This window comes from Coturnix japonica, chromosome 4, assembly GCF_054131305.1.
Source record: "Coturnix japonica strain WE chromosome 4, WE-NBRP24, whole genome shotgun sequence".
Lineage (NCBI taxonomy): Eukaryota > Metazoa > Chordata > Aves > Galliformes > Phasianidae > Coturnix > Coturnix japonica.
Window position 1 is genome coordinate 20,627,754 of NC_140666.1, and position 21,429 is coordinate 20,649,182.

Genomic DNA, 21,429 nt, shown 5'->3' on the forward strand with positions numbered 1-21,429 from the left:
CTTGTGCCTCATTTTTGATCAACTACTAAATCTATGGAAAATACCACAGTCTGTACATGCTCAGTATGGATTGATTTGATTCTGGTAGATTAAGCCTGTGCAGATTCTGCCTTCAGACTGCACATGCGCTGTTCCCAAAAGCAACTGAATGAACATGCTACTCCATCTCACAGCTTCTCTATGTGACTGGACTGTTCATGCGCCATCCCCATTGAATGACCAAGCATGCTGAATCCCCTCACAGCTCCTAGTGCTGACCAAACTGTACATGCTCCATCCACTCCAGGGCTATGAGAGCGCAGGATTTCCCCTGTGACTGCTGCTCCCGGGCAGAGGCTGGTCACTTGATACAAGAGCAGGAATCAGTCTCTCCTACGCTCCCTCAATGATCCTCCTGCTGGCACCCACGCAATGTAGAGGAGAGAGACATCCAATATGAATGCAGAGGATAAAGAAACAACACAAGGCTGTAAAATCAAGCACTCAAAAATTAAGAAAAGCCAGAATTAGGGTTATCAGCGCAAGTTCACTTTACTTATCACTGCTACCACATAAGCATCACAGTACAATAAACTCCACATAATCAAGTACTCAACAAGCAACTGCCACATATCTCAAATGATCTGTGTGTGTGTCATGGACATGTCCCAAATCCTCTGAGCCACATAATCATCTTCATCATCATCAACATCTCTCCTCTTACAACACCAAATAATTAATTTATCCTCCAAATTCTGGAAAAAAACAAGATCCACTACTATGTAAACCTGATTCAGCCCCAATTATGTCTATCATTTATACACCGAAAGAGCAGTCAGCGGAGAAAAAAAAAGCATGAATAGAGTACTTCCTAGAGACATCATCAAAATGCACAAAGAGCTAGGAAGTAAAAGTTAATTCTGGCATTTCCCAATATTTAAGTGTTTAATCCTTCATGTTTCAACTCTTAATTTCTTTTTGTGGGTTTTTTTTTGGAAAAAACATCTAAAACAATAATGAAGCATGTCTTCTATTTAGTCAGTATAGAATTACAGCATCATAAAATGGCTTGGGTTGGAAAAGACCCCGAAGATCACCAAGCTCCAACCCCCCCTGCCACAGGCAGGGCAACCAACCTCTAGATCTGGTACCAGCCCAGGCTGCCCAGGGCCCCATCCAACCTGGCCTTCAGCATCTCCAGGGATGGAGCATCCACAGCCCCTCTGGGCAGCCTGTTCCAGCACCTCACCACTCTCATAGTAAAGAATGTCCCCCTGATATCCAATGTAAACCATCCCTCATTGAGCATAAAACAATTCCCCCTTGTGCTGCTCACTATCTACTCAAGTAAAATGTTGGTTCCCCTCCTTTTTATAATCTTTTAAATACTGGCAGGCTGCAGTGAGGTCTCCCCACAGTATTCTCTTCCTCAGTCTGAACGAGCCCAGCTCTCTCAGCCTGTCTTCATAAGGGAAGTGCCTCAGAACTCAAAGCATCTACCTGACCATTCTCTGGACTCTCACCAGCAGCTCCAAAACCTGTGTACCTCTGTTACACAGTATGTTTGAATTTTGAGACAAGCAGCCAAATTCTACTTCATATCCACACAGGATAAAGGGGGAAAAGATAATTCAAAAAAAAGTATGTTATGTAGCAAAATCTCACTTTAAATGCATGCATCTACAGCAGTTCGGTTTCTTATTCTGTTTAACAAATTATTTGTGTGCTACCCTCTGTGTTAACAGTTCAGTCGGATGCTGACACAGGGCAGATGGGGCCACATGGCAGTACATTCTCAAGATAAACATCAAAAGAAAAACTGCACACCAGCAAACACACCGGTTTATTACTTACAACAAGAGTTTAAAAATAAAAGTCCAGACCACAGCCAACACACTCCCATCCTCCTGCGCTCTATCATTTCAGTACAATTTTTAGCTCATGTAACAGCAGAGCCAGGAAGGTTGTGTACCTGTACCCAGTCAAATTTGGAAACAAATTGTATACGGTACTGTTACAAAAAAATTCTGCTTCTTATGAATGTAAACAAACTGTTCAAAATGTGTTACTTATTTTTAACTTGTAAGTAAAAATGTCTAATGCTTTATTTGATCCAGTCCAGCATGTTTTTTCAGTTATCTCGTTTCTGGATGTTTCCTAATTAAATATAGACATCTTTCTCAGATAATTATGAAAGCACAATCTCAACACCTTCCACCCCAACCACAAGGACCACAAAAACTTTACTTCAATAGAAGAAATAAGATACTGCCCTTACACATTCAGGAGAGATGAAAAAGGAAGTCCCACCACAGGCAAATACACGCATGTTTGCCATCTCATGTTCCAGAGAAGGTAAATTACCAGCAGAATTAGCTTTATTCGCATTTAAAAGCATAATTTTAACTGAAAGGAATGTTGTGTCAAAGGCTACATATATTTATCAAAATATAACCACTTAGTTAAAGCACACTGGCAGTTTGCATAATTGACCTGGTGAAGCGTGACACAATGAAATCACAACACAACAATACGTGACTTCAGAATCATACGTATGTTGAAACTTCAAATATACAATGCCATTTTACCTGTGCTTTTGGTTTTAGATGATGCTGGAGGAGAATTTGTGTCCTCAGATTCCTCTGATGAGTGAGCCAAGAAGTCATGGAGTTTCTGCACCAATGTATTCAACTTGCTCTCACTGCCAAAACAGAAGTAAAACATGAAGTTACTATAGGTCTCATGCTAATTTAGCATGCCTGAAAGAAGTAATGCTCAATCTCAATTAACACACATCTACAGGGGAAAGTTACTCATGACTGAACACTTCATACTGCAAAGCAAATTAAGAGTGTACTATTTTATTAAACCTTACACTAAAGGCAAACAACAGACATAACAAAAAATACCCTTTTTGATATACACACAAAAGAAGCACTCAAAACTCATGTTAACAAAGACAATAAACGTTTTAAGCTGGTTTTAGCTAGGTGAACATGTGAGATCTACATGCTTACTCAAAGCTTTTATCAAATCAACTACACATGTATGTATATTTTCATATATATAATGCACTCTGCATTTATTTTGTCGCATGCAACCAAGCACAATCAGATCATTTCATGACCTCTTTATACCTCTATACATGTATTTGTCTTTATACCTCTACATATGTATTTATAAGTAGCTTATAAAGAGTATCACACTGGGAATTTTCACCAGGCAGTTTTAGACACCCAGAATAATCGGTCTTGTTTCCTCCCTCATTACAGTTAAAACAATTTTGCCCCATGCTTTTGTTACTAAGGCATGCTTCTTCATGATTCACACACATTCTATTCCCTTGCATTATATGTTGCCTGTTTCACACTCATTATTTCCACCTGTAGAGACCACAATTTCCTGAGACAAACGCCTCCTCCTGGCTGCAGTTACCCTAAGTAAGACCAAGGGCAGCCGTGCCCTCAGAGCCCGTTATCACAAGCTGCCACTCTCAGCTGTTGGTTGCTGCTTCCCTCCCAGACACTATCAGCTCCCAAAAATCTGCCAACTGATACGCCTGAGTCATCATACCTTATCTGCTATGAGATATGGTTTCTCAAACTGCTGAGCTACATTATCCTCTTCATAAGCTAGCCCAATTAAAGGCTATAGATGTCTCTCCTTTTCACTTTTTTCCAGTCTCCCTGTTATTTTCAAAATTGTTCTTTGATAGCAACAGGGAATAATGTTTCCCTGCCCTGTTCTACAGTTTGCAGTATCCTTTGATATTGATAAATACCTTTGAGTATTCCTCAGAAGCTCAATCCCTGTGCTCTCACCACCTCTGCTGTTTTCTGAACACATCAATAAATATTAGCTCCCAACTTTCAATTTAACTATTATTTATAAATAACTTGTCTATCTTTCTTGGTTTATTGTCTAAAATGCTGTTACTGAAACAAGTTATAATACCCTTGTTGTCCACATCAAACATTCAGAACACTACACATGTGCCTGTGACTAACAGCTCAGAACACAATCACTACCAATTATTGCCTCTTATCCTAACTAGCCTAGAATCATCATTTCCAGAACAAAAACGTTCCTGCTGGCACACTAAAAGAACCTACCAACTAACACTAAAGTCCCTCCTCAGCTTGTTTTTTCTCTGCATTATTCAGCACTTTGTAGCATCAGCCTGTATTAAGGAGTAACAGATTAAACTTAACTCAGGGTTACTACACCTCAACCCAAAGGAATTGGGATTTACAGCAATGCTTTGCCTGCTTTTGTATAAAACCTTCTACAGCAAAATCCCAATTCTTTCTAATATATTGTCACAAGCTGATACAGTAAATAGATCACAGCATTTAAAATGTGCATTAAAAAAATGCACTGGAATTTAAAACTTAAAAACATCTTAGAGTTAACAAGCAAAGCAGCCTCCCTCTGTCATGAATCAACCATCTCTATGCTATTTCCCAGCCCTTTCAGGCTTGCACATACAAAGGAAACAGCTTCACCATCAGTCTAGTACTATTTCAACACAGTTTAGCCTAATTGGAACAAGAACGAAAGAAGAGATGCCCTGCTATTATTGGTTTGGCCATGAACTTGATTTGTGACCTTGAGAAACTATCACCCAAGAACACAATTTCTCACCTAAACTGAGAACAAGTTCTGTAACGTTAACCAGTAACAGCCTGGGATACCATTTACCCCAGTGAATCCTGAGATACATTCTGTATCATGTGAAATGCAAAGAGAAATAACACAACACAGAAGAATGAAGCTGCCTTCAAGGTTTTAGACAAATTCGTTTTTAAACCATCTTTACAGTTTCTCCAAGTTAAATTATTTTTCCCAAGAAATACCACAGAATAACAACTATTAAGCAGACAAAACCAAACAATACTTTGAAAAATAAAGAAAATTAAAACCAAATGTTCTTTCAAACCATCAGACTGTAGAAAAACATCTTCAATTTCAAACAGTGCCCCTATGTGATCGACAGATACAACACAGCACAAGTTTTGAGTATTTTAATTAAGCCAATGGGGAGAGGAAAATAGAGAAAGAGATTCTGTCTCCATCAGAACACAAGACTCGCTGCTGCTGCCCACTACCCACACTGCGTGCATCTATATAACTCAGACCGTTGCAGCCCAGGCCTGCAGACTGCTCAGGCATTAAGAGCTGGAGCACACCAGGACTGCAGAGCGCATGTTCCAGCTCAGTTCTACCCAGAAGAAATCTGTCTGTGCACTCCAAGGCCCCCTGTGTTATCAAACAAACGGACTCTTCAGAAATGAACTCATTTTAAATGCTAGTATAGCTCTGATGGAGACAAGAACATGACTTTTGAAAGCCTTCCTAATTCTAACGCATTACTAACAAGAACATACTTAAAAATAACTGTTTTATTGTAAATAAAGCCAAAGCTGATGCCATTTAATTCAACATACAGTTCCGGAACTGTTAGCAGGTATCCTTCCTTCCTTCCCCTCCGGCACATAATTTGCCTTCACATTGCTTAAGTCTTGATATAATCAGGCCAGTGTTGTCACCTGCAAACCTTCATAGACGTTTTTCATGATCATAAGGAAAAGCGTTAGACTAAGCCTGATATAGGGATATACTCTGTTTGAACACACACAAATGAAATGGCTCAAGACTTGTCAAAGAGCAAAGGATGATAAAATCTAGGAAGGAATTTGATCCCAAGTCTGCCCCTCAGAGAAAATACATAGCCAGAAAATAAAAGCAGGCTATCATTACGCCTATGCCACACTCACAGCATAAGCAATTGGTTTAATCTAAGCACAGAAACCAATCCAGGTTACAAGTTGCCATTTCTTCAGCTGAATCTAGACCTGCTGTCTATTCTAACTCACTGCTCCTTTGTACAAACCCTTCTGCAAGCACAGGTGACAGTGGGTATTAATCACAGTCTCAGCTGGGGAGGTTTATAAACTTCAGCAGCAGCAATTTAGAGTAGGTCAGGTAAGTGGTGCTAAGAAGCAGGGAAGCACTGAGGCTGGAAGGGAGATCCCTTGTAGCTCTGCAGATCCCCAGCGAGACCTCGGAGCACAAGCAGGGTCAGCTACAGCAGCTGCCAGAAGCAGCCAGCAGGAGCCCAGCACCTCCACTGCTGCAGCCTGCACAGCTCCTCTGCACAACCTGTTCCAGTGCTTGGCCATACGCAGTGTAAAACAAATTTTCCATGCTCAGATGACATCGTATTACACTGAACTTATTAGATACAGCCAGAGAACACCTGAATAATGAAGCTCAGACTGAAAGGAGAGGTAGACCTCTAGCACTGCACTGAACATGCAGGCACAGCGGTTAAGGCCTCATTAACACGGACTCACTCTTCGTGTTGGTTAGAACTGTCCTAGGTCCATAGGGCTCAATCAAGTAATACCTAATAGAGTTCCAAGACATTTGATGATAAGGATTAAGCACCTTTGGAGTATAAGCACAGCACGAGAGGTTCAGACAGGTAAACAGAATTAGTTCTTTCCAGACACACAGGGGGAATGGTTCGAAATCACTAAGAGACCCTTTATTACATTCAAGGAAGATTACATGATTTTGTTTTCTTGCGATGGCATCCAAACAAGTGTAACAGGATTTGGCTGAGAGTGACCATGTTTTGCTGGAAAGTGAAGGGCTTTTATTGCTTGCTTCTTGGTTTGGGTTTTTTCACAACTTCATTTTTAGTAGGATTGAATGATAGATGGGAGTCTGTAATTTCAATGGTCAAACAGCCTGTAAACTTAAAAACGCTGAAGTCAAACCATCTGAAAAGCTAAATGCAGTATTTCCACTTGAGACAAAAATCATGGCACACTGTGTATTTTAATATGTTAATTCAGGAAAGGAAGCTGAAACATCCATCAATCCCTCACCTGTCTTGCATGAAAACAGTTTGTGGCTAGAAATGACAAAAAGCTTCTGGCAGCTTAGTACTGTCCTTTAGTCAATTAGAGAACTTTACCTACTATCTTTTCAAGTCAATACTAAGTTTCCCATTATACTTATCAGTGAATTTTGTCAGTTCTGTCTTTTCCCTCCTGACTCACCACCAGGACTTGCAGCACTGACCGATCCATGAACCAACTCCTTCCATAACACCAGCAGGCACAAACTGCACTGATATGAACTGGGATTTCATGAGGGTCAGCAGTACCCGCAGGCCTCCCTGTTTCTAACAGGCCCATCTAGTGATCCCATCTAAAAACATCAGCTGTCACAAGCATTCCTTCTCATGGTGAATGCAGCACGTTAGTATTATTTCACCAGCTTAAAACAACAGGTAACGTTGGAACACCACTTCCTGGATGGTTCAAGATTCTAAATGTGTTTTCTTTTTCTATTGTGCTTATTCACTTCAATGCAGGAAACGACTGGTAGGAACAGACCAAGCCATTACAACAACGATTCCTCCATTTTACAAAGAAAACTAAAGCAAGTTCTATGTGAAACTTCTGTCCAAAGATGTCGATAAACAAACAAGCAGAGAGATGGTGCAGGGTCTCAGGCCAGTAGGGCTCAATGGGAATGAGAGCATAGAATGCTGTGTGTGTGTGTGAGCAAAGAAATGTGCCTGTATGTGTGTGCAAACAAGCAGACTGAGAGCACCTCTGCCTCTGTTCCGATGCATTAATACATCAATAACATATTCATGGTGCTTTTCTCTTCCCTCTTGTTCTCTCTCGTATTAGCAGAACTTGAACTGAACTGATAAATCAGGAGAAAAGCCCTTGCAATCAAGGTGTTTGTCAGCTCATATCCCTGAAACCACAGCACCGAACAATGTCATGTTTGGTTCCTAGCACAGAACTTTTCCCGTACGATTAAGACACTTGAGACGAGCTCTGTGTGGAACAAGGAGCATCAAAAACACCTGCACTGACTGAGAACTGAGTTAATAAACAGCATCAAAGTTTGGAGCACCATAAAAATACCATGTGCACCTACCTATGACAAGCAGCTTTCAGGGCCCACCTACTGCATGGACGTTCAACCCAGACATTACATGCAGTCCCAAATCTACCTTGTCCATACTTTCTCAACTTCAAGCGTACAAGTGAAACTCTTCAAGTCATCCAATTTACTTTTCCACCTGCAGATCAAGGTGTGACCTTCTGTACCATCTAAATTCCACTTCAGCATACACTAAAGCAGCCATTTCTCACCAATTCCCTATTCTTACAACATGGGGCATCCAGAAGAAACTGGTGGCTGATGGGAAGTCGTGCAGCAAATAACGTGTGTTTATAGTGCTTATGCATGTAACAATTAGACTTATTTTCTTGCTAGAATCCACACACATACATCGTTTCCTCTGAAATTTTAATCAGCAGAACAAAAGAGCAAAAACAAAACCTTGCCAGCCACTTCTGGCCGAAACTCAGTGGTAACCATTGAACTACTCAAGGGAAGCCTGAAAGCAGGGATGAAGATACAACCCCAGAAGCAAGCTGGAGGCTCAGTCCATCAGCCGGCGTGGTACTCACTCCTCTTTCTTTATATCTGTTTGATCCTGCAGTCAGACGCCGCATTTTTGAGGGTTCACAAACAACGCATTATTGTTTACGAGCCGCCGCAGGCATGCGGAATATTTGTGAGTGACAGCGCCCATCGGAGCCTTCAGCGTTAACTACCAACCGAAAACACCCGAGCCCAACTCTGAATTAACGCTCTAACATGGCGCCTGGCGGCTCGGTTGATACGGGCTCATTGAGTTCACACAGCCCAACACGGACGGTTCTTCCCCATCGCTCCGTCGGGAGCCGCCCCTCAACGACAGCAGGAAGCGCGCGAAGGGCCCCGCAGCGCGGGAAGCGGCGGGCAGAGCGCGGCTAAGGAGCACGTGTGGCGGGGCTGACAGCCGCACGGCACCGGCCGGGCACGGGGCAACGCCTGGGGGACACGGGCAGCACGGGCCGGCCCCGCTCCTCGCACCGCGTGCTCCGGTTACGAGCCGCCCGCCCGCCGCCGTCCCCTCCCCCTGCGCTCCCCGCTCGGCTTCCCGCCGCCATCCCCTCCCCCAGCCCGGACCCGCCGCCTCGGGCCCAGCGCGGCCCCGCCCCAGCCGCACCGCGGGCCGAGCCGGGCCGGGCGGTGGCGCTTCGAGCTCGGCCGACGGCAACGGCCCCGCACGAGGCGGGAGCGGTACGAGCCACCGGCCGCCTCCTCCCCTCAGCGGGGCCGTGGGGGCCGCCGCCCGACACGCCGTAGTTAGAGGGCTCGGCTCGTACCTCATGGGCTCCGCGGTCATGTCTCCGCTGCCGCTCGCTCGGCGCGGCCGGGTCGGGCCGGGCCCGCGCTCAGGCGCTGAAAGGAGACAAAGCCGTTATTGCCGCCATCGCCAGCGCCGCCGCCATCTTGTCGGAGAGAGGATGAGGGAGACCTGCCTCCTGCCGCCTTCCTCTTTCGCCGACTCCCATTGGCTCCTCGCCGCCCCCAGCGATTTTCTAATTGGGCCGCTCCGACGGGAGCTGTTGCTAGGGTCGTTGACGTCACGGTCCCGGCCTCCCCCGCTCTGATTGGCTGGGGGGAGGGTTACATCAGCGGGGGGGAGGGGTGAGGTGCTGACGTCACGCCCCAAGTCCCATGACGTCATTTCCAAACAAAGTGCACTGACGGCTGCGACCGACAGGGGGCGCCACCAGCGCCGCCAAGGAGCCACGTGCCCACGCGGGACGAACGTCGTGACAAGGCATGTCCACAGAGCACAGGCCTCACCCAGCCCCTGCTCCTTCACACCACGGCTACAAGGCACAGCAGGGGAAGAGATGGGCTTTTCCCCCCCTGAAATTGCTGATGCGATATAGTAAGTAGAGTAGATAATGTGCAGTGAAACTCATTGTTTGTCAGAAGATAAGTGTGGTAAGAAATGGAAACGTGGACTGGAGCATCTGTTACAAGGAAAGGCAGAGGAAGCTGGGCTTGTTCACCCTGGAGAAGACAGAAGGGATCTAGATGAATGCATACAAAACACTCCTCAATATACCACAGATCCTTCTCAAAAGCAACCATATTCATGGACAGCCCATATTAATCAAACTGCACAGTCCATTTGCAACTATGAACTATACCATTTCCTCCTTTCATTATAAAAAGTGTTCTCCAAAAGAGGAGCTATTCCTGAGCTATTTACATTGCACACTTGCTAAAGGAGTTGGCCTCAAATTCTCAGTTTTCACGTTCTAGTTTGAGATTCTCATGCACTGCACCCTCTGCTTTTGTGGAGATCTAGAAGTGCATTACACTAACCAGTCAGGAGAGATGCATATGCATACAGCCAACTATTACCTCAACTGCTCTGCAAGCCAAATAAGGTTTTTCTGGCACTACATGCTCTCTAGATCCGCTACAGGTCTGTGGAAGCACTCAGTCTTCTACTCAATGATCACACTTCACCCTTTTTCCACATGCTTCGTTTTCTGTCTAGAGAGCAGAAAAACTGGGGTGGGGAAAAAAAGGCAAGTGTTATTTTAACTCCATGTGCCAGCTCTCAAAAGTATATCATCTTAAATGCAAGGCCAACATGTCCCCACCATCCACAAAAGCAACACACAATCATTTAATGTTGTCCCATAAGATTAAATGCTTTTGAGAGGGACAGAATTCAATAAACACAACATTCAAAGAAACCTGAAAGCTTGAAAAGAAAACATTATTTCAGAATGAGACTGTGAATCACTTTTCTGCACTGTTAACAACTGAAGCACAACCCATCTCAAATATTACTGGAAGCCTTCTCAAAATTCCAACAGGGCAGGAAAATAAGTTCCTAAGTCCATAACTGTAGTTATCCACTCACTGGACTCCACTTTCAGGAACACCTGAATCTGCCAAGGACTCCAGGAAGCCAAAACTTGTCTTTGACAGCTGTCCTGAGGTACAAGGGGAAAATATGCAGCCCTTGTGCTGTTAGTTGGCTACGTGAGAGGACCTCCAGCAGTGATGCTTCAGGTTGTGATTTCCTGCATTAACACACATACACTGTTCATCCCATCTACTCAGCCATGCTCAGCTTATTTTCTATATACACTTATTAACACATTGAAGCAGTAGTGAAAGAAAACAGATTTGTCATTTCTTCTTCCAGCCTGAAAGTTCAAGAGACACAGGAGCGTGGATTAAAAAAAATTTATTGAAAGTTGTCCAAAATGCAGCCACACAACTTATCCAATCCACTACAACTTCTCATCTGCATGGTTAAAAAAAACACAACAACCAACCAGTTGAAATGTCAAACAACTGAATTAGAAAAGGTAAGGCACTTGAGATGTGTTAATGTAGCAAAATTGCATAACAACATTCTACTTTGAATGATAAAGCTCTTTTTGAGCTTAAATCTACAGTATCCACATCCTGTAACCCTTCAAGACAGGCAGAAGCCAGTCTCATATTTTCCTCTGAATATTAACTGCCAAGGCCACCATAGCTTACAAAAGGCAGTACTGCTGAATTAGGCCACAAACGTTTCTTGTAGTGCAGATGCTGAATTACAAAACAGCGTGGGCTGAGGCACAAGGTCTTCAACTAAAAAAATCCTTAAGACAAAGAATCTTTACAAGATAAAAGAGCAAAAAGCACATCCATGTAATTGTAAGGCTAAGGAAGCTTTCCTAGAGTAACAACATCTGGGGTTAGATATCTCAGCCCGCTCCCATATCCTCCCAAGGACAAAAGGCTGAAAACAATTCAGAGAAAGCAGTCAATGTGAGAACTTGCACTGTGACCAACATCCTGACAGCAGATGCTGAGAAATAACTTTAAGGCCAGTTAGAAACTTGTAATTATGCAACAGATAATTACCTTTGTAATTAGCTTTCCAGGTTTGTTATTTTTGGAAGGGAAGTGTTGATCACTGAGATAATAATGCTTAAAATTCAGCTGTGAACCAATATTTACAAATCAACTGATTTGTTTCGTTATTTGACAAGAGAGTTTTTAACAGTTAAATGAATTGCGCTACAACAAATAGGGACTTCAAATTATGGGCAGCAAAGATTACCATAAATTTTGCCTATTTACTAGGAAGAAGAAGAAATACACTAAGTTTCTGATTTTTTTCAGTCCTGAATATCAAGTATAAAAGTCATTAGTAGGTCATTCTGTACAATGTTGACTGAAATTTTTACCATTTGAGCCATTACTTCCTGGTATAAAGTTTTCCTTCATCTGTGAAGCATCTCTTGAATCATACTGTAGTTAAATGCTCTTCTAGACAAACTAGACATACACCTTTAGGGTATGCACGTCCTGAAACAGAATCCACAGTACACTCCAAGGGTCACACACAGACTGAAGGAAGAGATAGACAGGTACATGAGGCTTCCTCAACCATGCAAAGGCACAACAGAGAAACTACTGTCACCTGTGAGGATGAGCAAGAAGTATCTGAGGGGAAAAGACATGCAAAAGAGATTATCCAACAGAATTCAAAGTACCGTATCTGATAGCGTAAGGAAACAGTAATTCTAGATGCAAAGTTTTGCCTTCCATCAGATTTAAAGTTGCATCAGGAGATGTAAAGCTTGTGAGAGATTGCATCTTAATACTCTGTCCTCCAACGCACATTGCTTGTTATATTTAAGGCACTGCATGTTGTCTTTGGTTCAGTGTTTAACTATCTCATTCAGTGTAAAGAGAGGTAGCATGAACCACGCGTCCTTAGTTCTTCCGTTCTATTACACAGTTTCATAGTCACCACCTTCTTGATGTTACGGATTCTGGAATCCTTTAACTCATTAGGAAACTGCAAGAACAAAAAGAAAAGCAAACATTCATTAATTTTATAAAAAGCAAAAGCCTGCAACAGCCTATTTAGCCTTTCACATATTCTCAGAATACCTGAATCAAAAAGTACAAGAGGCTTTTTAAGCAGAATTTCGGAAGCAGTGAAGTACTGGGCTAGCTTCTCATAGCATGACTATGAAGAACTGTTTGGCAAGAAGCACAAGACATTTCACAGTGAGTTAGAGCAGCAGCTGCCCTTGAATTTCAGTCATGATAAGAGCCAATAATTTCAGGAATTCAAAATTATCTTCAGACCTCTGTCTTTATTACAGCAAAATCCATACAATCCCAGTCTCAGAAGGTGAGATCACTGAATAAATACTTACACTGCCAACAGATAATGAGGACGATTCTGATTTTAGCAACTAGGCTTCTGCCCCCACCTCACTGTTTGAATCTAATCCAGGTGAGGCGCTCCCTTTGCACCCTGTCCCATAACTCCCACCTCCTGCTGAAGACAAACACCCCCACCACCTCAGGTCATGACCAACACTATAAACTTTTAAGCAGGGTAAGTAAGGCAGATATTTTCACAGTATGTGAAAAAGCTGAGTGGGGATCTGTCAGCAGCACAGTACTATAGATTGGGAGCCAGAAATATTGCTCTTAATCACTGTGAGGCTAATCAACTATTTGTTTAAGGAGTGATTGCTGGTAATCTTTAATAAACAGAAATCTTGGAAAAAATAAACCTACAGTGTTCATGTGTGCTACAGAATTCTAGGAACCCACTGATGCTCTCTCTATGCTAATAGACATAATAACCCATCATTATGGCTTCTCATAAAGAGTACCATATTTTTGCCAATGCAATTCAGGATTTGCCTTCTGTTATTATTCCCAAGGTCTTCATTTGTATTCACTCCACTTTCTCCATAACCATCTCTGGTGATGTAGCTGTACTGTGATGCACACAAAAACAACGACTGAAGCAGCAGAAAAGCAGTACCTGTATGGGTACCCATGGTATTTTGACCTGAAGACAGACAGTAGCCAACTGAAAAAGAACACCACCAAGCCAATACCAGCAATGCACATGACTGCAAGAGATGCAGAATAAGACCATAGTTAAGTGACAGCTCTCTCCAAAACTACCACAGTTAACAAAATCATCCTGCAATATTTACAAGCTTGGTCAGACTAAACCCCTATTATAGTCATCTAGAATATTTTGTCTCATGATCATTTCCTGGAGGTTGTTTTGTTGTTGTTTTTGTTTGTTTGTTTGTTTGTTTTTGTTTTAGTAGCAAGAAACTTACATTGACTTGTTTTTATTCTAACAGATCAGCCTACTTTTATATTAGACCACAAGCAATACTCTACTCTTATTCTCTAGTTACCATAGCATTAAAGTTTGAGTCATTTTTTTCCCCTTCTTTAATTCTTGAAGAAAATAACAACCAATTGTGAAATAGAAACTTATTCTACTATTATGCAATCAACTGGAATGTTGAAGAGTCCATAGAAACCCTGAATACCAACATTTGTCTGAAACTAATAGGAAATAATAAAAATTAAAATCAACCAATGTTCACAATTTGAAAAATAAAAAACCCACCAGCATGAAAGCATTTCTATTAAATACCCTAATTTTTATATAACGTGATTCTAGATGAAGTATTAGTACTTACTCTTTCTCTTCCCCACATCCATGTCAGAAGTAGCAGCTTCATGGAGGAGTACCATTCCTAAAGTAACGCCACCATCTGTGGACATTGTTTAAGGCTAAATCAACAAAATACTTAACATAAAACACACATTCCTCATTTCCTAACCTTGAAAAATTACAGGCTTTCTGGTCTAATCAACAAATCTAAGGGTAAAAAAGAAACAAATTGAAGAGAAAGCAATTAACTTCACATGACAGGAACCTGGCTAACTCCTGCTGCTTTAAATGTCTTTAGCAAAATGGCAAATCTGCTCCATGATGTCACATACAGCATTAATGCAAACAGGCATCAAGAAATAATTATGTTACATTCAAATGAATGTATCAGAAGTCCAACAGTAGCAAGAAAAAGACTGTAAGTCCCTTACTGAATTGAATTTTTTAGTATTAAATAAGTCTTTGATATGGAATACACAGAGTTGAAAGCTTTTTTTAACCCTTAACAGGGTATTTAAGTATTTTTTACTTTATGTCACAGAATTACAAAAAAACAAAGGAAAAAAACCACAAACGTATCTCTTGCTGAAACTGGGATTTTGGGAAGATTAAGAGAAAAGGGAAAAAATAGATGAAGCCACTCAGTAACTACAAACCTCACCACTGCAACAAGAAACTTGTTAGCACTATACAGTATTGAAGAGGACAGGTACATTATAAAGTAGTTTTGAATCACACAGTTTAAGAGAAACTCATTCATGTGCCTGTGTGTGCTTTTAAGTACATCTGTGTACCATAAAAACACAGACAATTTGGGACAGCAAAGCGGCAGGGGAAATATAGCATTAAATAAGACTTATTCCCTAGTAAAAATAAGGCACAAGCAGGTACAATGACAAGACAAGAAGAGCTTGACTGAGAGAAGACTTAAGTCACACATGAAGGATAAACACATACACAACGACAATGCACAGTCTAAAGACATATTTATACAAATGAGAAAAAGCCACCTCAAACCAGCAAGATTCTGCTTACCTTTCTTGATGGCTTAATATCAGCATGAAACAATCCTGACTTGTTAGCATGAACAAGAGCTAAGGTTAAAGGCAAGCCAAGAAATAAAAGAACATTCTTCTACTCAAAGATCACTGTCATTAGAAAGCTGTAGTTGTCACCAGTCTCTACAAGCTTCTCACCAGTATTAGCAGACAGACAGGAGCCATGACAAAACACTTATAAAAGAGGCAGCAGCATAAGCTAACAGGACTGTCACGAACAACATGCGTCTCAGTAAGGATACTGAACAGAAGAACAATGTGTGTTTCTGCAACAAACTGGGCTTGGCTGCTTCCATGGATATAGCTCTGTAAGAGACAAAGAGCAACTGAGTTTTAGGAAGACTGGAGTCAGCTTTGAAATAATTAACAGCACCTATAGAGCTTGGAACTGCATTTTGCAATGATTACTTCACAAGACAAAAGAAGTTCTAGCATGAACAATTTCATCTATTGAACATGAATTGGGCATAGGAAATACTTCCTGTACTATCATGTGCAATCAGCCCTAAGTACTGTTCAATAATATAATCAATATCACAATGCAAGTGCTGCTACAACCTTCATTAAATAGTGTTCAACAACAGCACTATTTAGTACGTAAGACCCAACACAGACACCTCTATTTTTCTGTTAGCTACTTAGAACTGTAATATCTCTTCATCACTAGGGATACAATATGTACACGAGAGAAAAGGATGAAGTATTACAGGTAACTAAATGCTGAAAAGCAAACATGAAAATAAACTGAACTCTTCCTCCAAAATATTCTGCTTCTTAACTACATACATACATCCCTTCACTCTTTAGGGGAGTGGAAAAAAAGAAAACTAGGAAAAACAACAAATACTTACAGCAGCATGGGGGAAATCTCTATCCCAAATTAGCAAAGATGATAGCATACAGGGTTACCAAACTGCTTGCCCTAGAGTATTAATTTAGTACCTTCTTAGCTTTCTTTAATTACTAGAATAATCAAAGTTTCCCCACACAAAAAGACCCTGAACTCTCTTGGTATTAAAACAAGGCAACACTTTTCAACCCACTAAGTCCTGTTTACCGCAGAGCACCACCATAAGATGGCTATCTAATGCTTTGCTGCATGGAAAAGACTTAGAGCTGTTTCAAACATGAAGCTGAGCATGTTGCTAGATAGCAAAACTAATTTTACTACTTCTAGTTTAATTAAGAATTAGTTATTCTAGCTCCCAAAAAGCTTGTTTTGTGAACAGAAAGCGATGCACTTCTTTTAGCAATCCCTCTTTTAGTACTGATGCTATTCTATAGAATAGAAACGCAGAAATATAAACAGAAAAAAGAGACTTACCACTTGTCCTGTATGGGGGTTCTTATGAGCATAGGGTGGCCCTCTAATATGGTTCCACATCTGACCTGATGTCATTGCTAATACAAAACACTGAATAGGAAAGAATAAAATGCTCCTTCAGAAACTCTTTTCTACTCCATGTCTTTACATTTAATACCAATAAGTGCCAGGTTGGAACACCACCTTAATCTAAGCCTCTTATTAGCATAGAAAGATGAAATATTATCAGGCTACAGAAAAGAGCAGCAAAATACACCTCGTTGTCCTCTAGCAGGTTTAAACAAAAGCTTTAATTTTTTTTTCACTGCAATAAAACTCACATCAACCAGGTAGACAAGAATCATCATTACTCACCAAGGCAGCAAATGCCCAGCCTGTTTTGTTATACAGAAAATCCAGATTGCTTCCACGCAAATACACAAGGCCTCCAATGACGGCCAGCAGCAGTCCTAACATCAGTGGCCCAGCATAGTTCGGTGGCCTTATCACACGAATCTACACACAGAAGATAACTGCATTATTTTCCTCTTAGCAAGATTAAATGTAACATCTTTGTACCTAAAAAACAGCATATACTAGAATAGAAAAATATCAACTCCAAAAAAAACAACCTCCCACAAGTTCCTATAAGACAGCACTGACCTGAAAAAGAAAGTTTCTTCCTCTTCTACACACTACTACTTTACCTACTAATTGAAATAATTGCTTTCCTCAGAAACACAAGAGAAGGAAGAAAGGTGATTTTGACCATCTTATCAGGCATAGCTATAGACAACATACTAGAACACTAAGTAAGGAACCTTAAAGATATAGTTATGTGCCCAAACAGTCTCTCAGAAGAGACACCTTCCACTGTACCAGGCTGCTCAAAGCCCCACCCAGCCTTGCTTGACATATTAAAAGGGATAGAAGATTATGTAAGCATAACTATTTAGACCATCTGAGAGTAAACTTATCAACAAAACACAATTAACAAATATCACAGCCAGAATTACATAACAGGGAATGCTGCAGAGGTGGTGAGGGATAAAGCCCCTCTCTATGCACACTTACATTGACATCAGTTCTGTCAGCCACCCAGCGGGCAAGCTGCTCTGCTGCAAAGCCGCGCACCTGGAGCTCATACGTGTCACCTCGTTTGGGCTTCCCTTTAGCAGGAAAATTAATGAAGGTTGGAGCAGAATTCATGTTTAGCTGTATTTAGAAAATCCACAGAAAACACAACATCAAAGGTCTACTTAGCAACACATGCCTCCAGTTCATCTGCATGGTGCGACAGTCACCAAATCAATTAGAAAGCTTAAGTACTCAATAAATAAGTTTCACAATTACTTTAGCAATATATACCACGTACAGCAGCTTACATTGCTGCACTGCATAAAAACAGACCAAGTTCTTACCTTTTCTAAGTCAGTAATTAATACCACTCTATACTTAAGGAGTCAATCAGTCTTTAACGCCTAATCTACCACTCCTTTTGTAACCAATCCTAAGGACTTCAGTGTTTTCTGCCTTGCTTCTTCCTAAACTGTAGGAGAACCCATCTAAAAGGAGACAGGCCCCAAAGCAACAGTCAGATAAGCCAGCATATCCTTTGTGCCAATTATATATTTCTCAGAACTATTAATGCTACTGCTAAATACCATTGCCCTCTGTTGTTCTATTTATTCCTTCCCGGAATCTGAGTGGCAGCTTTTAACTTCTGAGCTCAGTAACTCTACAAATCTTTAATTGTTGTGGTATGTTTTACACACATCTTTACCCTCATCATCCAAAACACAAGTTAAAAACAGAACAGAAAGAGAACGTTACCATCTGAAACACATCCGAGCCTTCATCAAAATCCACCATAGCAAAAAAGATCTTATTGGTAAACGCGCTGGAATATCGCCAGGAGTTTGCCAGGATCTGATATTCTTCATCAGCTTGCCTGTAAACACACAAAGCGAGATGCTGTGCGTCATGTATCAGCCCCAACACAGATTAAACAGCAACTGCAAGAGCTGGAGCATCTCCATCCCACTGAAAGGAGCCTCCTCTCCACATAAAATAAACACATTTATTTTCACCAAATGTAACATCAGGCCTACTTTAGCATCATGTACTTTTATGACATGGAAGAGTTAGTGTTTTAAATTCAACCTCCTACAAATCACACGAGGACTTTCAAGCTGCAGTTGATGAATTAAGGCCGTACTTGCACACAACACACTGTCTGTGAGGCTGCAGGGCAGTGAACATCACAACCACCGAGTAGTTTCTGGGCGGTGCTTTCACGAGGCGGCGGAACTTGTCGCCGTTCATTCGTATCACGGATCTTTTGCTCGTCCACTCCATCAGCTGGCTCACTTTTTCTGACAACACCATCTGAAAAGACAGCCAGATAAATAGCGTTAGTTCTCCTATGGGTGCTTTATCCCTCTAATCTCTCACAGCACAGACTTGAAAGCCTGCACACTGTGCTATATTCTACAAGAACAGAGGCTACACAATGGGCCCTATCACTCCACCGCACCAACCCGGCTCCCAGCTCCCCCGGCCCCACACACCCCATTGGGGCCATGCCGACCCCCCTCACCTCCTTCCTCTTCTGCCCCGCAGCTGGCGGCCCACCACAGGCCAACAGCAGCGCCAACACCAGCACCGGCATGGCCGCCATCACTGCTCCCTGCCGCCGCCTCGCACCCATTGGATGACACCGACACACACAGGGTTAGCACGTCACCCAGGCGCTTCCTATTGGGGCGGCTCTACCAACATGGGGGTAGGCGGAGTAACACCCCCTCCCAATATTGCAGGGATAATACGATGCAATGTTAATAGGATGCAATGTTTTTACACCGAGTGCTCGTGTGCTGCTGCTATTACAAGCGTTATGAGCTGCGAGGTGCTCGGGCTTCCCGGCTCCTCGCTGTGGGTCGAGCTTCGTGCCGGGATCCCCTCCGGAACCACAAAGTATGGAACAAAAATGCACGGGACTCCGTGGCTGCTCAGAGCCGTGCGCTTCCCCGCCGTTATAAACGCGTGTCTATCGCTGTGCCGAGAACTTGAAGGGTGTAGGAGAAATAAATGTGTACAACGTTCAGTCGGTAGTAACGGGCTGAGGGGTATCAAGTGCTCGCGCTTCGCTCTGGGAACATAAGTGAAATAGAGCGTTGTTGCGCTGCGGAGCTCACCGCGATTTGTTTTTATTGTAAAAGCCCTTCATCTGTTCGGATTCTGTGGGTCGGGATTAGCGCGGTTAGAAAGAAAAGAGGAGAAAAAAAAAAAAAAGTGGTGTCAGAAGTGGGATTCGAACCCACGCCTCCATTCGGAGACCAGAATACCCAACCGCCATGGGAAGGCGCAGTACGCCTTGAGTCTGGCGCCTTAGACCACTCGGCCATCCTGACACTGCGTACGACACGGCCGCGGGGAGGCTCTTATTGCCTGCGTCATCGCGGGTTTGTTTTCCGGACACTCCGGAGCCTGCAGAGCAGAGGAACAGCCGCTGTGTGCCCCCAGCTACGCAGCTCTCCCCGCTCGAGCTCCCTCGGAGCGAACACGGCGCTTTCCCGTCTCCGCTCCGTGGCGCCCCGGCGGAACTCCATTACCCAGAGTGCTCCACCCGACGGCGCGATGTATCGGCGACTTCCCGTGCGGCCATTTTGTTTTTCAGTGCCGTCCAAGGGTACCGCGCTGTGTCCCACACCATGTTCCCCGTGGCCAGGGCTGCTCTGAACCTCACGGGTAAGGAAGGAGCTCTGTGGGTTGAAGCTGCGCTGGGTGTCTCGGGTTGTTGGGGCAGCCCGTTTCCTCAGGGCTCTCTGCACGGTTAATGAGGTTTTTTAATGCTGATGGTTGCTATTCTGGCAGTGGAAGATGCGGGTTGTGAGTAACTTGAATTCATATTCGAGCTGACTTCTGTATTTCTAATTCTCTTTAACGTCCCTTAGCTCGTGGTGTTCATCGTACTGCAGTGAGACAAAGCCATCACCGCAAACACGAGCCCAACTTCCATGACAAGTACGGAAACCTGGTGCTGCTGGGCGGAGCGGCAGTTTTTGCTTCTGTCTGGGGCTATGTAAGTCTTCCTTTGTGTTACCTCTTTGCTGTGATGTGGCTGTTAACTTGTCAGCTGTTTCCTTGGGCTGCCCAAGCTATTCAGGATCACAGAATTGTAGGGGTTGGAAGGGACCTCTAGAGATCATCGAGTCCAACCCCCTGCCAAAGCAGGCTCCGTACACCACATTGCACAGGTGATTCTGTGACATAGAAACTGAGCTATTTAAGTCATGTCCAACATAATTTCTACTTCCTTATTGAAAGACAAATCCGATGACATGTTCTAGTACATGAAATCTAAACTGAAAGCAGTAGGAATACGCAGCTCTCAGAACTGCTGCTGTGCTGTCAGAGTTAATGCTGTTGATGTTCATCCCCACAGGTGCTCACACAATCCGGGATGGAGTGGGGCTTGTCGCCGGTCGGCAGAATCACTCCTAAGGAATGGAGGGAGTAACAACCTTTGCTTGTAAAGAACTGTTCTGAGCTTCCACAAGAGGAAAAGAACCACATATATGTATTAACGTGCTGTTCCCTGGGTACCATTTGTGGCATTCCCGGTCTAATAAAGATGCTTAAAAACCTGTCTGGCTTTTTGATGTTTCCTTTTTGTG

The 21,429-nt window shown here is 42.8% G+C and overlaps 3 protein-coding genes and 1 non-coding gene across 11 annotated transcripts in view; 1 reads left to right on the plus strand and 3 right to left on the minus strand.

The window, feature by feature from the left end:
• Nucleotides 1–9,370, minus strand: part of ATRX (ATRX chromatin remodeler) — a 67,291-nt gene extending 57,921 nt beyond the window's left edge. For 3 of the 8 annotated variants that reach the window (XR_014945673.1, XM_015860440.3, XM_015860437.3), the window contains exons 1-2: nt 9,231–9,370; nt 2,568–2,680 (exon numbers count right to left, since the gene is read on the minus strand). Coding sequence is in view for 4 of the 8 variants with exons in the window: in XM_015860440.3 (XP_015715926.2) it covers nt 2,568–2,680; nt 9,231–9,250 (133 nt within the window). In the remaining 4 variants the exon portion in view is untranslated. Of the gene's footprint in view, nt 1–2,567; nt 2,681–3,311; nt 3,491–8,486; nt 8,936–9,230 lie in introns of those variants that run through there. The other 5 variants (XM_085546188.1, XM_085546187.1, XM_085546189.1 and 2 more) reach the window with 5 other exon arrangements.
• Nucleotides 9,371–11,113: 1,743 nt separating this feature from the next.
• MAGT1 (magnesium transporter 1) lies at nt 11,114–19,452 on the minus strand. The gene is made up of 10 exons (XM_015860452.2): nt 19,350–19,452; nt 18,969–19,138; nt 18,584–18,701; nt 17,825–17,965; nt 17,126–17,266; nt 16,772–16,861; nt 15,690–15,753; nt 14,415–14,489; nt 13,733–13,823; nt 11,114–12,742 (listed from the first exon to the last, which is right to left on the minus strand). The coding sequence occupies exons 1-10, from the start codon at nt 19,428–19,430 to the stop codon at nt 12,727–12,729; spliced, it is 987 nt and encodes a 328-aa protein (XP_015715938.2). The 5' UTR covers nt 19,431–19,452; the 3' UTR covers nt 11,114–12,726.
• Nucleotides 19,453–20,048: 596 nt separating this feature from the next.
• TRNAL-CAA (transfer RNA leucine (anticodon CAA)) lies at nt 20,049–20,163 on the minus strand. Its single transcript has 2 exons — nt 20,126–20,163; nt 20,049–20,094 (listed from the first exon to the last, which is right to left on the minus strand). It is a non-coding gene; the product is annotated as a tRNA-Leu (tRNA).
• Nucleotides 20,164–20,420: 257 nt separating this feature from the next.
• COX7B (cytochrome c oxidase subunit 7B) lies at nt 20,421–21,399 on the plus strand. Its single transcript, XM_015860453.2, has 3 exons — nt 20,421–20,500; nt 20,707–20,834; nt 21,198–21,399. Exons 1-3 carry the CDS (start codon nt 20,464–20,466, stop codon nt 21,270–21,272), a joined length of 240 nt encoding a protein of 79 aa, XP_015715939.1. The 5' UTR covers nt 20,421–20,463; the 3' UTR covers nt 21,273–21,399.
• Nucleotides 21,400–21,429: the final 30 nt, after the last annotated feature.